General features: G+C 38.6%; 1 protein-coding gene across 4 annotated transcripts in view; it reads right to left on the bottom strand.

Annotated features, from left to right (window-relative positions):
* Positions 1–545: 545 nt before the first annotated feature.
* SBNO1 (strawberry notch homolog 1) overlaps positions 546–16,000 on the bottom strand; it is a 43,348-nt gene continuing 27,893 nt past the window's right edge. For all 4 annotated transcript variants that reach the window (XM_074973135.1, XM_074973136.1, XM_074973138.1 and 1 more), the window contains 15 exons: positions 15,721–15,891; positions 15,440–15,609; positions 13,903–14,034; positions 10,902–11,037; positions 10,041–10,153; positions 9,867–9,938; positions 9,158–9,257; positions 8,314–8,388; positions 7,829–7,975; positions 7,645–7,739; positions 7,317–7,409; positions 6,402–6,539; positions 5,410–5,486; positions 4,314–4,507; positions 546–2,522 (listed from right to left, as the gene is read on the bottom strand). In XM_074973135.1, coding sequence (XP_074829236.1) covers positions 2,380–2,522; positions 4,314–4,507; positions 5,410–5,486; positions 6,402–6,539; positions 7,317–7,409; positions 7,645–7,739; positions 7,829–7,975; positions 8,314–8,388; positions 9,158–9,257; positions 9,867–9,938; positions 10,041–10,153; positions 10,902–11,037; positions 13,903–14,034; positions 15,440–15,609; positions 15,721–15,891 — 1,856 coding nt within the window. In that variant the 3' untranslated portion in view covers positions 546–2,379. The remainder of the gene's footprint in view (positions 2,523–4,313; positions 4,508–5,409; positions 5,487–6,401; positions 6,540–7,316; positions 7,410–7,644; positions 7,740–7,828; positions 7,976–8,313; positions 8,389–9,157; positions 9,258–9,866; positions 9,939–10,040; positions 10,154–10,901; positions 11,038–13,902; positions 14,035–15,439; positions 15,610–15,720; positions 15,892–16,000) is intronic.

Genomic DNA, 16,000 nt, shown 5'->3' with positions numbered 1-16,000 from the left:
TCAACCCATTAAAAATATTTCTATCCTGAAACAAAACAGAACCAATTGGAAAATGGAAAATTGCATTTTTGGGGAAGTTTCTCGACCAGGCTCTGCAACTGCATTGCAGATAGAGCATTCAGGTTTCCAACCCAGGAACACATTGAAGATGTTTTGCTCAACACAACAATTTTAGGGCTGAGAGTAAGCTGCCTCTCCACAGAATAATGAAATGAAGTATATTTCACCTTTATTAGGATGTTGAATGCACCTACTAACAAGGTAATGATGAGCATACAACTCACACCACGCCTGCTACTTTTATGGTCCGCAATGTCTAGCCTGCCTGGCTCACCAGCATCTGCTGATGACCTTGCAGGAGTCAAATAACTCCTTGCCCCCACTAGAACAAAGTACGGGGGTGGGTGAGGTCAGGTCAATGCTGTCTTGCAATTTCAGAGTTAGAAATGGAACTGCACCCACTATTACCTGGGTTAGAAATACTTTCTCACAGTATAGCTGCTGCCAGCATTAGCCTCAGACACATCAATTGTAGTTACAAATCTTTATTTCAAAATGCATTTCAGTTTGTTCAATTGCTGGCTGAATACAACATGGAACTTCCTGCACACACACAATTCCCCCCAAATTCATGAGTTCTTCCTATATTAGTGCTGCATGTGTAATACCAGTGCAATAACGGGACTTCACACTGATCATTTACCTAACGGAGTTAAAAATAAGGTTATTAGATCTATTTCTGATCTCAGTTCCATAGTTATCCCAGATTTACATCACTGAGACATCAGAATCTGGTCCACTGAGTAAGTGTTTAAGGAAATGAGGCAGGCATTACAATGGATCACAGCACTAAGTCTCCCTCAGGTCAACCCTTTACCCTTATCTTTACTGTACTTACAGCACAATCTTTACTTGTAAAATATATACTGAAGTTCAGTATAGAGTTTATCCCTGGTCTCAGATACTAACTAGTTCAACTTAAAGACTGATATGGACCATAAGACAGAAGACTAGCTTAAGTAGGCTGGACCATTCAAGTCTTGTTGAATGCCAAACTAGACTTGTTAGTTTTTTGGAATACAGTGATTGCCTAAACAAGACTCCAGTTTTGTTAGTACAATAACGTTTTATTTGACATCTACAAGATTTCGGTATCTTGCAGTTTTTTGGACAGGTTTATACAATCTCAATTTTTCAATAGTGCAACCTGTGCAAGCAAGAAATGACAAACATTGTCCTTCACTTTCTTATAAACATCTACTATTATAGGCAAAACAAAACTTACCCATATTATAGATAAGTGACTATTCACATTTGTACATTACAATTTCTTTTAAACAGCTCCAGATAAACTCTACAATGTCTTACAACATATTAAACAGTATTCAAGTTACTGGGTAACAGAAACAGCACATACAGCGGAACCCTCAAGAGTTTCCCCATTGTCTAATTTACAGCTCAAGTAAGGTTTCATCTTACAAATGACAAATTAAATTACATTAATGAAGTAAAAAATATAAGATTGTATGAGAGGTGGAAGTGAATTTGCACTTAGTTTCCATAGTCACCTCGGATTAAGGAAATATTTTAATTTTAAAGGAAAGGCTTTCAGCCATCTTTGCATTACACATTAGGAATACCATTAATACATTAAAATGAAGTAACTTTTTAATTTAAGATGCTTATCACAAAAAACATGTTGCAGACTCAAATATATAACCTCCAGGAGAGAACCAGAAAAAATGCAATACTTGGGTATAAACACTATAAAAATGCAATAACCAATGCTGTACAACTAAGATTGTTTCTCTCGGAATTCTTGACTGGGGTGTTTATCCTGTTCATGCCTGTTTCCAAAGACATGCACTGTCAAACAGAAACTGGGAAGGAACCTGAATGAATGCATGATGTGCAATCTCTAGTTTTCATGCTTATATAAACTTACAAGTTGAAGAGAAAAAACCCAATATATATTTTCTATATATACTCAATACATGCATTCGAGGTTATCTCCCACAGTAATGGCATTGATGTACTGCGTTAAACCCTGAGCACTGTATGACAAGATAAAAATAAAGCCTGTTTGGGAATTTTCAAGCATTTTCAAACAAAAATTGTGGTTTGTGGCTTAAAAGGCCAAAAGTAAAAGCAAACAGGAAGCTCTACAAAGAGCATAGACAGATGCACCACCATAAGCAACTGCTGGCTTTCAGTTCTACCATCCTTTATGTATCTCTTTATTCCCAAAGTACTTCTGAGAGCACACAACTGAACTGAAAAAATTATATTTCTTTGGAATCTGTCCCTGATTTTTATGCAAGTGATATGCTTTTACAGCCTTTTCTCAAACACCAAAGTCAACACCTGTAGTCTGTCCTCTTAAGCATTGTTGAAGTTGGTGATGCTCTGTGGGTGATGCTGCTGCCATATCTGCTGCTGCTGTACTGCAAGCTGTTGAGACTGGTCTGATGTTGACAGGAGGTTTACAAGGGGTGATACACAATTTGCAGGAATGAGCAAACCTGTAATTAGCAACAAGTCAGTTGTACTTCTTAAAATTTATAAAATGTTTGTATGCTTAAGAACTTAGGCCAATGGTTCCAAGTTCCTTAAATGTCAGCAGCAGCTTTTGCATAAAAAGATTTAATTTTCAATGTCAAGGCTTTAAGAACTTATCGAGCGCTACAACAGGTTCTATTCCCAACTAAAAGTAGTACATTCAAAAGTCATCTGATCCTTCAGTCACAGACTAGCAGGAAAAAATGCAAATTGTCTTTAGGGAAGTATAGCTTCAACTACTCTTGCTGTATTTTCAACTAAATGCACAAGGCAGCAATTGGCTGTTTATTCACTCTCCTGGTTGGATAGAAGAGGTCACAAAACCATAGACGTTCAGGGATGAAGAGAAAAAAATCCAGTTTACACCCCTTTTAAATGTCACTAAACTCAGTGGAGTTAAGCTGTAAGGCAGGGGTGGGCAAACTATGGCCCGCATCTGGCCCATCAGACCTTTTAATCTGGCCCTGAAGCTCCCACTGAGGAGCGGGCCTTGCCTCGCGCATGCCGTGGTTCCATGCGGCTCCTGGAAGCGGCAGAATGTCCCCCCTCCAGCTCCTACACGTAGGGGCATACAGGGGGCCCCTGTCCCAAGCGCCGTGCCCACAGCTCCCACTGGCCATGAACCGCGGCCAAGGGGAGCTGCAGGGGCAGTGCCTGCGGATGGGGCAGCACACACAGCCACCTGACCGCACCTCTGCATAGGAGCCAGAGAGGAGGACATGCTGCTGCTACTGAGAGCAGCTTGAGGTAAGCGCCACCTGGGGACTGCACTCCTCACCTCCTCCCATGCCACACGCACCAACCCCCTGCCCCAGCCCTGATCCCCCTCCTGCCCTCCGAATCCCTCATCCCTGTCCCCACCCCAGAGCCCACACCTCCAGCTGGAGCTCTCACCCCCTCCTGCACTCCAACCCCCTGCCTCAGCCCAGAGCCCCTTCCAGCACCCTGAACTCCTCATTTCTACCTACCCCAGAGCCCGCATCCCCGAGCTGGAGCCCTCACCTCCTCCCACAATCCAACTCCCAATTTCATGAGCGTTCATGGCCTGCCATACTATTTCCACACCCAGATATGGCCCTCAGGCCAAAAAGTTTGCCCACCCCTGTGCTAAAGCCTATGGTCTCCACTCTTGAGCCACTCCACTCATACTTTTCAGCCATGGCTTCAACAGCCCACAAACACTGCAGAAGTGAGTATTTTAATGGTTGAATTAAGGGTTTGCAACCCCTCTTCAAGGCTGAAAAGTTGAGTGGCTCTGGTTTTAAAGATAGCTGGCTGGAAAAGATGGAGTCTAACCCTACTGGGTGGCCGAGAGAACCACAGGTGTATTGTGGCATAAGTGGATCTTGCCTTTGTTGGGAAATATGTATCAAGTGATAAACAGGAGGGGGAAAGTGCAACACTTTGTCCAGTAGTGTAGGGGTGCATTACTTTTACAGCAATGAGCCTGCTGTTTAGCCTGAAGTGACTCACCCCCATTCCTTTTTTTTTGGGGCTCTTCAGCTCTAGCCGGCAGAAGTTTTCAGCAGAAGGCTGGTCTGGAATAGTTCCTCCCCCTTAACCTCATGCAAACAACTCATAATACAGAAGTCAAAATATTTACTTATAGTAAGGCACAAAGGCCTATTCTCTGTGTGTACGTGTATACCTCCTACACAAACTCAGAATATTACTTCAGTCTATACACCCCAAGTTTAACTGACTGCTATGCGGTCCAGCAGAAACAAGTTAAAATAATGGACAAACTTACTTACCTACAATCCTCTGTCCATCTTCTGCTCTTAGCCGAACTATTTGCATTTTCACATTTGTACCACTCACAGAGGCTAGAACTCCTTCCACTTTTGTCCAGACACTTAGTACTGAACCACACAAGACGAAGTAAGTTCGACAGCGGAGGCCCACTTCACAAACTAATCCGAGGCTTGCTTTCTTACAATTGCCTCTCCTGGAGGAGGAGAAGAGTTTAACATATTAAAGAACAAGGGAGGGTATTTTACAATTCAAATGAACTTTTTTTAATGAAAAATCTTTACTTGTGTAAGTAAACACTAAAGGAGGAGAAAGTTAAGATGGTCAAGATGGATAGTGAAATGGGGACATGGATAAAGCTACTCCACAAAATGGCTTTTAAAGTTGTGAAAGACTATTAGTACATCTCCGGCTAGATCCTCAGCAGGCATAAACTGACATAGCTGCATTAAAGTCAACACAGCTACACTAACTTACACCAGCTGAGGCTCTGACCAATAATGTCCATTAGAAACAGCAAGAGGGTAAGTGCTCTAAAAACAAATTCAGATGTTCAGGTATTAATACATGGACATTCTTCATCAGTGGTTAGCACTGAGAAGTCAAGGCATGATGCTGAGGGTTTAACAGCATACTGCTAGGAGAATCAGCATTAAAACTAATGTTCTTTAGTTCAACCATCTAAACTCTGAATCTAGCTAAAGTTACTGAGTTTACATTTTTTCAAGTTAGTTATATCCAATACATCTCAACAGATCAATATGTTTACCAAAGTATGAGATACTTTTAGTCCCTCTGGGTTATTACAAAAGTTCTTCATTATGCCCACTCTGAACTAAAAAATGAAGTCTGAAAACAAGTTCATATTTTCATCTCTCTCTTGTAAGGTAAGAAGTTGCAGATTACCACTTGGACTGTTGACTTTGAGACTCCTTCAGAAATTACATGAAGTGACCAATATTGGCTCTTGGAATTTTTATGAAGATGTGGATGAAAAGTTGATAAATTAAACTGTAGACTCCTGGTCCAAGTGATAAAGTAACAGATTTAGTCAAACACCTTGGTAGAAAACCTGTTTATATACATATAAATACTAACCAATAAGCATGGGTACAGGTATCTGCCGATGAATTGTACTGCTCTAGCCAATGTGGTAGAGCATCTTCAGAAGGTACCTGAAAAGCCATTTAAAAGTTGTATTAAAATATAAACGTGGCCTCTGAAAACTACAGAACAGCGCACACAGTATTTTGCTTGTAGCAATGGGGCAACAGATAACACTGATACAACTTAGGTTTTGTTTTTTGTTTGGTTTTTTTAAGTACTAATATGAACAATCCAAGTTATATTGCTCTGTAAGCATTTTGGTAAATCCATGCTACAAGCAGAAATCCTGCTCAGGATGTAAATAAAGGTTTAGGTATAGTAGAATCTCACTGATTGAGATGTCTGTAGATCCAAGAACCTCGTTTATAAAGTGATAAACTCAAAGACATCGTCACACTTGAGTGCTCTTTGTTCACTTATTCTTACAAGCATCATGTAAATTCTTAACAGTTCACAGTCAACTTGCCTATGAAAACATTGGCTACTAAAGCAATTGTGTTGCTGTGATATGATCTTGAGGGACAAACAAAAAGATTAATTTCAGTATTTTAGAAACCGTAGCAGGGAAACAGCCGAAAGTTCAGAATCATGTATGGTTAGAGTATATTGTACATAGTGTTCAAACATGTTTGGGATAAAGCATCTTCTGTAAGTTTAACTGCAGCTGAACCTTCTCCCTAGTTGATGTTTGGAAAGCTGCTCCTAGATTATGGAAAGTCCTAATGGAACGATTGATATTCTGGTAAGTTTTTGCAGATACAAAACACTGTTTAGGCAGGCTTGCAAAGCCCTAGAGATCTCTTTGGATAAAGATAACTATAGGCTTGTACTGGACGAAGTTTACTGCATAAACAGCATTAGTTAAGTGTTTCTACAACTTGCCACCACACTGTGTATGGACAGACATGGGTTTTGAAAAAATCCTGCATTGTCTTTTACCACAAAGAAACTGCTTTTTAAGTAATGTTGATTTAAAAGGTTACCTTCTTATATTTCTTTTTCAGGTCTGCAAACGTTTCCAATTTGAGTTGTTTCCCAGTGTTAGGTCTGTATACTAAGAAAAGCTTCTTTTTGGGATTCACTTCCTTTACCAAGATGGCAGTTTTCTTATTATTTCTTATCTGAAAAAAATGATTTTATAAGTTGAAACATGGACAGAGTCTTTCCTAAATAATTATGCATACAATAAATGTGGACAGAAGTAGATGATGTGTTGAATGGCTATCCAGATTCTAATTATAATGAATCATTTCTCCAAGTATATTTTAACTAGCCACATGTATTACAATTTTTTCTATATACATATTGGTCCACAACTAGAAAGAGTACAGAATTAACCAATATGACATAACAGGATGTGTCATAATTATGGTCCAGTAACGACATGTCTTAATGGTAGTTTGGCATGAGGTGAAAGATAGTGGCACTGGCTTCCAAGAGGTGTGTCATGATTACCATAATCCACACCCTAGTGTCTGAGATTATACACGGTTTTCCTTGCACGTAGCATGAGCACACAGATTTTAAGATGAAAAACACTTAAAACTAAGTGTATGGTTACATTTGATACCTGTCCTAAATGTCTTAAAAAGTAGTGTTTTGTCATCAGTGCTTTATGATTAAACGAAGTTACATAAACCACAAAATCATTTTTAAAATGAATTTGCTTATTTATAAAAATTTGAAAGCATTTTGCTAAACTAAATAAAAAATAAGAGATTGTACTGGATTGAAAATAAATTCAATTTTTAAAGTTTTGAATATATTCACTTTACACATTTAATGTGAAATTAAGTTAGTGGAGTTTATTGGGGCAGCCATAAAATTGTTCTGTTCTATTAAAAAAATGCATCTGAGAAATATGGAAAAAACAACAACACATTTTAACAGATTCTCACTTGCGAAGATAAATAAAATCCATCATCTGGTCCAGTTTGCTCAGCCCAAATCTTAGTTGCTTCTTCCCAAGACATTCCTCTTTCTACACTGATCTAGAAGAGATGTTAAAACAAGGATGTTTAAACACCACATTTTGGAACAACTGCTGAGATTACATACAAACAATTAAGTCAAAACAGTTAACAGTGCTCTTTACAAGACGACAAGGAACTTCATTCTTTCAGTAACAGGTTTACAAGTCTCAATTTAAGAACTGAAGTTTCAAATTAAGGATTTTCAAGGGCAACTAAAGTTATGGCAGTTTGAAGAAACATGGAATTAACTTACTGTGTATAATTCTACATGTCCAGAGGTAGAGTATCCTGGAGTTAAAAACTTCTTAGTATCTGCCTTTCTGACCTTCTCATCCCCAGACCCCAGATCTTAAAGAAACCCAAGAACAAAACACAATTTATGTATGAGAAGCAGATTAAAGGAGCAGAAAAAACATTAAGAAATTTGATTTACTTACCTAAAATACCCATGTCATATCTTCCATTCTTTTTAGCATTTTGTATAACTGCATTTAACGTATCAGAGAAATACTGGAATAAAGCATTCTGCTGATGAACCTCCATACCCAGAATTCTATTCAGGAATTTTCCTATATTGTTGTAATCTAAAAAGAATCACAAATAATGTATAAAGTGCACAGTTTAGGAGAGAGAATTCTGGTACAAGTGAAGTCCTAAACTAGAATTCAAATGTTTTAAAAATTAACTAAAATCAAACTTTTCAAACGATCAAAGCAAAACGTGTTTTTGAAATAAAGCATACATTTCTTAAAGAGATTAAATTTCAAATCTAGACATAAATAAGAGAAAAGTTTCAGGTGCCACATTTGCCTCCAAATCTCACTGCCAGGTCTGTGGTTTTATAATGACAAAAGTGATTTCTGATTTGACAATAAAATTATACATCAGCTATCAACACTGACAGATACACCAAAAACAATACCTTTATCAAGAGTCAGAATTCCTGATCGGTCTTCTACATTTATTAGGCCCACACCTATTAATCCTTGCCGAACATCTAGGGAAAGAAAAAGTTACAAGGATTGAAGCCACCTTTGTCCTGCCCTCTGAATAACCATATAATTGCCAAGAAAACGAAAATAGCTAGGAAAACAATATTTGTGTTACCTCTGGAGCAGCAGATAATCCCCACTCCTGCCCCAAAAATCCAATTCCAAATCTTTGCACACCCCATATATATAATTCGTGACTGATCCATATGCTAGGAAGTCACGATACAAAGCCTTAGCTTCTGGTTGAGTCGAAACATGGGTAGGGAGGAATACCAATATTACTACATTTTTGATCAGCAGAAGAGCAAAATAAGCTTCTTAAAAAAAAAAAAGGGTGACAACCAGGCAAGGTTTTTAAACAGTTGCTGGTAGTACTGTGGTTAAACAGCCATAACTAGACAAGACTGTAGCATTCCCTGAAATTGGTACCCATAGGAAAACAGAATTTAAAGAGAATATAACTCCAAATTTTCCTATGCATACAATAACCATATATGTTCCCTTAAACATTTTTATGGGAATTATATTCAGCTGTATTTATCATGGGGGAATAGATCTCACGTTTGGGCTAAGAACTAGTACATAAAATTCACAAGTTAATTTAAACAATTAGAAGAATTGTACTGGTAATATGAACAGAATTAAGCCACCTGATATCAAGAATAATTCTTTACATTTAAACCTAACTCACTACCATTTAGAAAAACAGAAGTAAGTGTTTTTGAGAAAGGATGACCAAAAACTAGGGGTTAGAAAACAGTGAATTACAATTACCTTTAAAGAATTCTCCAGGATAGTCAGCAGGTGGGGACACCATTGGGGAATCTAAATTCACAATGGATTTCATAACTATCTCCAAAGCATTTCTGCCATACTGTGTTAAGAAAAAAAATTAAGTTACAGTACTGTAAAAATTTTGCATATGGGGTTAAACCTCAGAATTCTAGTATGCATGATGGTATACACCATGGGTTAAAGAACTAATTTTTAATCCTTGCCTGAATATAGTTTTTCCATTTACAATCCAAATTACAAACAACTAAATTAGAGCATGGAAGAAAATGGGAAAATGCTAATGAATTTTTCAGTTTAACAAAATGCATTATATGGTAATAGCCCAGTCTGTTAATTTCTCCTTAACATGGTCATTTCTCCAGGTTCAGGATGCTCAACAGATTGATTGAAAGACAGCCAACTGCTTAGGGTTAAAACATGGAACTTTACCTGGTAGATTAAGTCATCTATATATCCTGTAATTTTACATGGCACTTTATAAGCAGAGTACAACATTCCCTCCCCAAACAGTGGGCAGAGAAAGAAGCAAAATACAACAGTTCAAAAAGGAAGAATGAGAGGGAATTCCTCCACAGGCACCTTTTCATTTTGCCTAGTATAAGTATTGTTGCAATCTGTTTTTATTTAAAAAAAAAACAAAACAAAACAAAAACAAAAACAAAACAAAAACAAACTAAGGAGATGTCACCTTGTTGTCAAAGTTGAACCTGCTAAGGTCTCGAGTTTCTGTTGCTCTTCTGTCACCGTGAGTGAGAGCTCCCTGTCAAGACAATACCTTTGTAATTAAAACATACAAGAGGTCTCTGTACTGAAAAATAAACTATGTACAGTGCTTTAACCGAGTTATACATAACAGTCTTACCAAGCTCTCTAATCTTTTGGCAACTATAGATGCAAATCTTTGCTCTCCTGCCAATTCGGAAATTAGGAACACATACTCTGGTGCAGTAACTTGGTTTGATCTGTGAGTTCTTCCTGTGTATTTAAAAGTGAAAAAAAGAGTTACAAAAACCAACCAGGAACTCCACAGAACATTTGATGGGAAAGTAGAAAGAAGTCTCCAGAATCATAAACAAGCAATTGGGAGACACTGATACTTTTGCCACACACAGACTTAAGCAAAGAGTCAATGGGATAGGAACTAAAAAAATTCAGAACACCCATCCTATTTATATACCAGTTGTAGATAAATCTTGTAAAGAGAAACAACTGCTATGCACAAAGGGGGAATGTTTGTGGATGCACATACTATGAAACAAGTTATAATACCAGTTTTGCTTAGACTTTTTACACTAAGCCTACAGGCAAAATTTCTACTGAGGGGCACAGACAGTTGGCCTTACTATGGGATGGGCAGAGGGGTGGAGCTTAAATATAACTAAACCTAGCAATCCTGCTGCTCCACTAGCAAGACGACAATTAGCAAGTTGTTGATTCTGCTGTAAATTCTACTGTAAAACTACGTGCAGATGAACATTACCGAAGGCAACACTCCAAGTTTCTGATTACTCCATGAAGATGCACAGAACACGCAAAACAACTAATTCTAACATTTACAAATCTCTGTATACACCACCATTTTTATTCACCAGAATGAATGAGACGTAACTCACAGCACCTAACGAACAGAATACTCCATATTATACCAAAACTAACCATGGACATGCCTAGTGCAGTAGATTATTTCTGAACTTGATGAATTAAAATACAGCCGTTAACTCACCAAATTGCTGTATTGCTCTATCTGCACTCCATGGTAACTCCAAAGTCATGTGCACTCTCCGCCTCTGATTTTTAGCTCTACGGTCGGCTTGTAATGAAATACCTGAGCTGGCAGCTTCTGAGATGATGGCAATGTTCTTTTACATAGAAGAAAAATTAGCAGTGAATTTGAGACCAAACCTTAGTTTCCAGATTTGTGAAAAAACAGCTGATTTTGGAATTATCAATTGCTATGTGACTGGAGCTACACCACTAGCTTTGGTACTTGGGTGTGGGTGGGGATGAGCTTTAATCTTCTTGCATTTAGGCTAAACAAATGCTACAGAGGCACACAGCCCTTGAGAGAGGAAAGGGGGTTATCACTTTACTGTCCCAGCGACTCCCTCTTGCAGTTGGAGAACAGCAGAGATCGGCATCCAGTCCTGCCATGTCAGAGGAGAGGCTCCTGTGATGTAGGCCAGCCCCTCAAGAAAGAAAGGGAGAAAGACTCCTATAGCAACTAAAGCTCTTTTCCTACAAGGTGGCAGCTGACCACGAGCAATATAAATTATAAGGCTGCTGCACTGGATAAGGGTACCTTGATAGCCAAGTATAAAACCATTTTGGCATTTGATCCTCAGGTGAAAATACTCAAGTATTTATAAAATAGGATAAAAGATTTAAATATTTACATGCAACTTGTAACAGAACTGCAACAGCAAAGTTAAGTTACAACTCACTCAAGCGATTTAGTGAGAGATAATAAGATAACCAAGCTAAAAAAAATAAGCTCTGTAGTCTCAGGAGTTACTTTTAACAGTCGTCAGCGTAAAACTTTCAGATGGACAACATGGATTTCTCAAGTTGGTCTGTGTGCATCTCACAGGACTGTGGGTATAGGCAATATGGAGCAGCTCTAACTTATGAATATTGTAGGAGACCATTAATTAGAACATTTACTGTATGAATATATTGATTTAGTTTACCAGCAGGCTGTTGGAAAAACAAGCAGGAAGGCAAAACAGTGGCTCCATATTAGACACCTCCAGTCAAACACTTTGAGGGGAATAAAAAGACAATGCCTGAGCTATTAAATGGGAAGATCTTACCTCCTTGGCTCCAGCCAAGTAACAGCTTGTTTTGCAAAGGCCGGGAACCAAAAGGTCTATCAGAGAGAAGGCAGTTAAGAAAATATTTTATTGGACCTACTTCGGTTGATGGAAGGTACACGCTTTCGAACTACACGTCTGGGGGGTGTTCTTCGAAAGCTTGTACATTCCCATCAACAGAAGTTGGTCCAATAAAATATACTGCCTTAACTACCTTGTCTCTCTCATATCCTGGGACCAATACGACTACAACACTGCAAAAGGCCTAACAACAGTTAAAGTTGCTCAATCTAGAGTGGAAACAGTAGTTGGCAGCTATTCATGACAGGACAGACACCAACCTGTGGGTCTGAAGAAGCTAGGCCTTCCTAAGCTTCCAGGAAGCTGGTAAGCCTTTAGGTAAGAAAGACAGACATTTGGAACTTTAGCTTTAAAGCCTCTTTTCTCTTGTGTTGTTCCTATTGTTAAATACTTTGATTTAAGAAGGCTGTTTTGAGTCACTGTAATGCACTGATCAGAAGCTCTCCGAGGCAAGAACTGCAGGTACATGAACCCAGCCGGATCTGTTGGAGTAAGTACGGTTGAGCCATAGGGTATTGCAGTGCAGAACCCAGTCTAAGACCCAGAGACTTGCATGATTCCATCGCAGGAGAGGTGAGGTCATAAGGCCTGAAACATGAGTGGGTGCACTCAATGAACTCAGCAAGGGGTCAGAAGTGCAGCTAGTCCTATAGCTGTTTCCCTGTTTAGCTGAGGGTCAGCTATATCACTCAAGCCTCCACAGGCTCTACAAGAGGGTTTTACTAGTACTACCAGAAAAACTGAAACTGACAAAAGAACAGGCAGATGGGTGAACAGAGAGAAAAGGGAAGAGGGACAGGCCGAAGCATGCCTCATGGTGATGCTCTCAGACTCTTCAAGAAGTATGGAACATAGGAATTGCTATACTGAGTCAGACGCGTGGTCCACCCAGTCTTTGACAGTGGGCAGTACCAGATACTTCAGAGGAAGGTACAAGAAACATCACTGTTGGTAGATACAGGATAATTGTTTTTATATCCTTTCCAAAATATCTTAGTATTAACTATAACAATTCTAGATATTCTTGTTATCCATAAAAATATCCAATCCCTATTTGAATGTTGCTAAGTGTTTGGTTTCAACAACATCCTGTGGGAATGAATTCCAGCTAAATTACATAGCGTGTAAAGAAGTATTTTCTTATCAGTTTTGAATTAGCCACATTTCATTGAATGTCTGCTGGTTGTTTTATTATGAGACAAGGAGGACAGAAGCCCTCTCTCTCTCCTCTATACCATTATTTTACACTTTTTTTATGTCTCTTATCAGTCTCCTTTCTAAGGGATATAATCCCAATTTTTTCAAAATCTTTTTAGCCTTTCTTCGTGAGTTTTTCCATGACAAGTCACTCATGAATTTTCCCTATATACCTCTATCACTGCAAAATCATTTTTGAAATGGAGGTGTCAAGTACTGCCTAGTATTCCAGATGAGATATTTATAAACAGCTGGGGAGCAAAAGCCTTGGATTTATTTATTTCCTTTAAATGAGTGCTGTATCAGAAGACTGAGTTTTTAGAAGTGTCCACTTGAATTTGAGTCTCTCCTTTTAAATAGAAAGGACTTATTAAAACTAATGGTTAAATTCCCTTTCCCAGCTGAAAAAGCCTGTTGACCTTCAGGGCATTCCATAAAAGTCATGTATTTGACAAAGCTTTAAGAGCAAAATGGGTATATGATTCTGTAGATCAGTTAATTTCTACTACACTGTGCTGCTAAGACTGTGGTTGGAACTGCACATTTTAATACTCTAGTGCCTACTGCTTGTGGATAGACCTGCTATAATTTCTCCAACATAAAACAATTCCTTGAAGTTACATAGAAGTAGTTTACCTTGTCTCCATCCATGAATCTCTGCTTTTCTGTGATATTTAGAATTTCAACAGGCACATCAAGTTCAGACCTTGACTCATAAGATATACTGCCATCATCATTGCTTACAACTCTCCCTTTGCGGCCTGTCATCTTTAAAACAAAGGAATATTTTTAACCTTATCGCAGAGGTGCTGAAATGATGGAACATGAAATTATTTCAAACATCAGTGCTATTTATTCACACACTATCCTTAGAAGACAGCAAACAATTCACTGCAAGTATCCAAAGACCAAGATACATTTTATACCTGAAGCTGCCTGATTGATGCAATACTGAGCAGCGCACAATACTCCTATTTTGGAATAACCTTGGGAATCAAAAAGGCAATCCAATAAAGCAGAGGTTATGTGGAAGGGATGGAGGACCACCAATCTTAGTGTTTTTTATTGTCTGATAATGAAGGCATCATTAGTAGCTAGAGAATTTCACTGTTACTGTAGTCAAGTCATGGAACTCATAAGTCTAAGACCTTGCCTACAAAACCAATTCAGCAGTGTGAATTTACCCTGCAATAGCCTGCCATGGTCTAACTGTGTGCACCCTCCTCACGCATAGAATCCCAGAATCATAAGACTGGAAGGGACCTCGAGAGGTCATCTAGTCCAGTCCAATTGCACTCATGGCAGAACTAAGCATGTTAACAGAGTGCTTTGATCTGGATTAGTCCCCTTTGAAACAGAACTAGCTCAAAACATGTTAACAAAACACCCTGCTGATGTGCGTTGTCCGTGGACAGCTAGACTGCGACTAGCTAGTAGTGCAAGGTAGATTCACACACTAGCTTGCCGTGATCTAATCGTTCATGCAGACGAGCCATAGTACTTAGTAAATGGAAGTATGGAAAGCTGTGAAGGGAAAGAAAGGAACTAGAACTCCAAAGAAGTTCACTGAAAGTAACAGGGTCTCTTCTGAACTAAGGGAACAAAGAATGTTTCTGCTGGACAGACAGATAGCCTACAGGAGAAATGTTCTTAGTGTTGGTGGGTAAAAGTGTTGCCCCTTATGTGAAGCTTTACACACATGCCCTCCCTGGTCCTCAACTCCACTCTGGGTCTTTCCTGCCTGGACTTCGGGAGAGAAACCTGGAGTTAAAAGGAGAATGGCACAGTCATACACTGCTACACGCAGTATATCAGCTTTAGCTAACTAGTCAGGAAATTAAGAAACAGTACAAAGACAGACAGAAGCCAGCATTTCTCACCCAAATGAGAAAAACAGAAAAATCAAATCACAGACAGTTTTCCCCAGTCCTTATCTATTCAGATCCCTTCTCTTCACCAGTCTTTACATTTCGTTCTATAGCATTTGGAGTTATAAGGACCTGCAAGACTAATGGACTTACTTATCAGCTTAAACCTCTAATATGCAGCTCACATCACTACATATCTTGAAAAATAGTAATACCACAACCAGATTTCTAAAACACATGTAAATATTGAGCGAAATAGAGGGAAACAAAAAATTCTTCACTTGCAATAGTCACACTGGACCTACCTCAGCCACATTCTCAGGACCACCTAGTTCATCTATAAGTTCATCCAAAGTATTAGGAGGAAGGTCTTCAGCTAGTTTTTCCAGTTTATCAAGCAATTCTTTTTTCATCTGCTGGGCTCTTTCAACAGCATCTTGACTTGTTACAAAGCTGCTGTTAGTATTACTGTTAGCTGAAATTTAAAGACAAAAACAATTCCTTAAGAAATTACGCTTTTTCAAATGCTTTGCAATTGTTGGGAAAAAGTAGAGAGACTCCAAAGAATTCCAAAACTCATTCATACCTGATGTATTGGTACTAGAAGCAGTGGTAACAACAACAGAAGAAAAACTGCTAGGTCGTTTTGATCCAAGACCAGAAGCTAATAAGGCACTCTGAATGGAATCTGGGTCTATACTTTTCTTCTTTTTCTTGTCTTTATTTTTCTTATGGTCTTTTCTAATTAACCAGGGGTCTGAAGTTAAAGAAAATATTAAGTAACTAGTCAAGACACTTCCCCATTTTCAAAAAAATTAACTTTCCTAAGGACAATCACAAATTCTACATATCTTCCAGTTAGTTAA

Source organism: Natator depressus, chromosome 15, assembly GCF_965152275.1.
Source record: "Natator depressus isolate rNatDep1 chromosome 15, rNatDep2.hap1, whole genome shotgun sequence".
Taxonomy (NCBI): domain Eukaryota; kingdom Metazoa; phylum Chordata; order Testudines; family Cheloniidae; genus Natator; species Natator depressus.
This window is presented reverse-complemented; position numbering and strand designations above follow the sequence as displayed.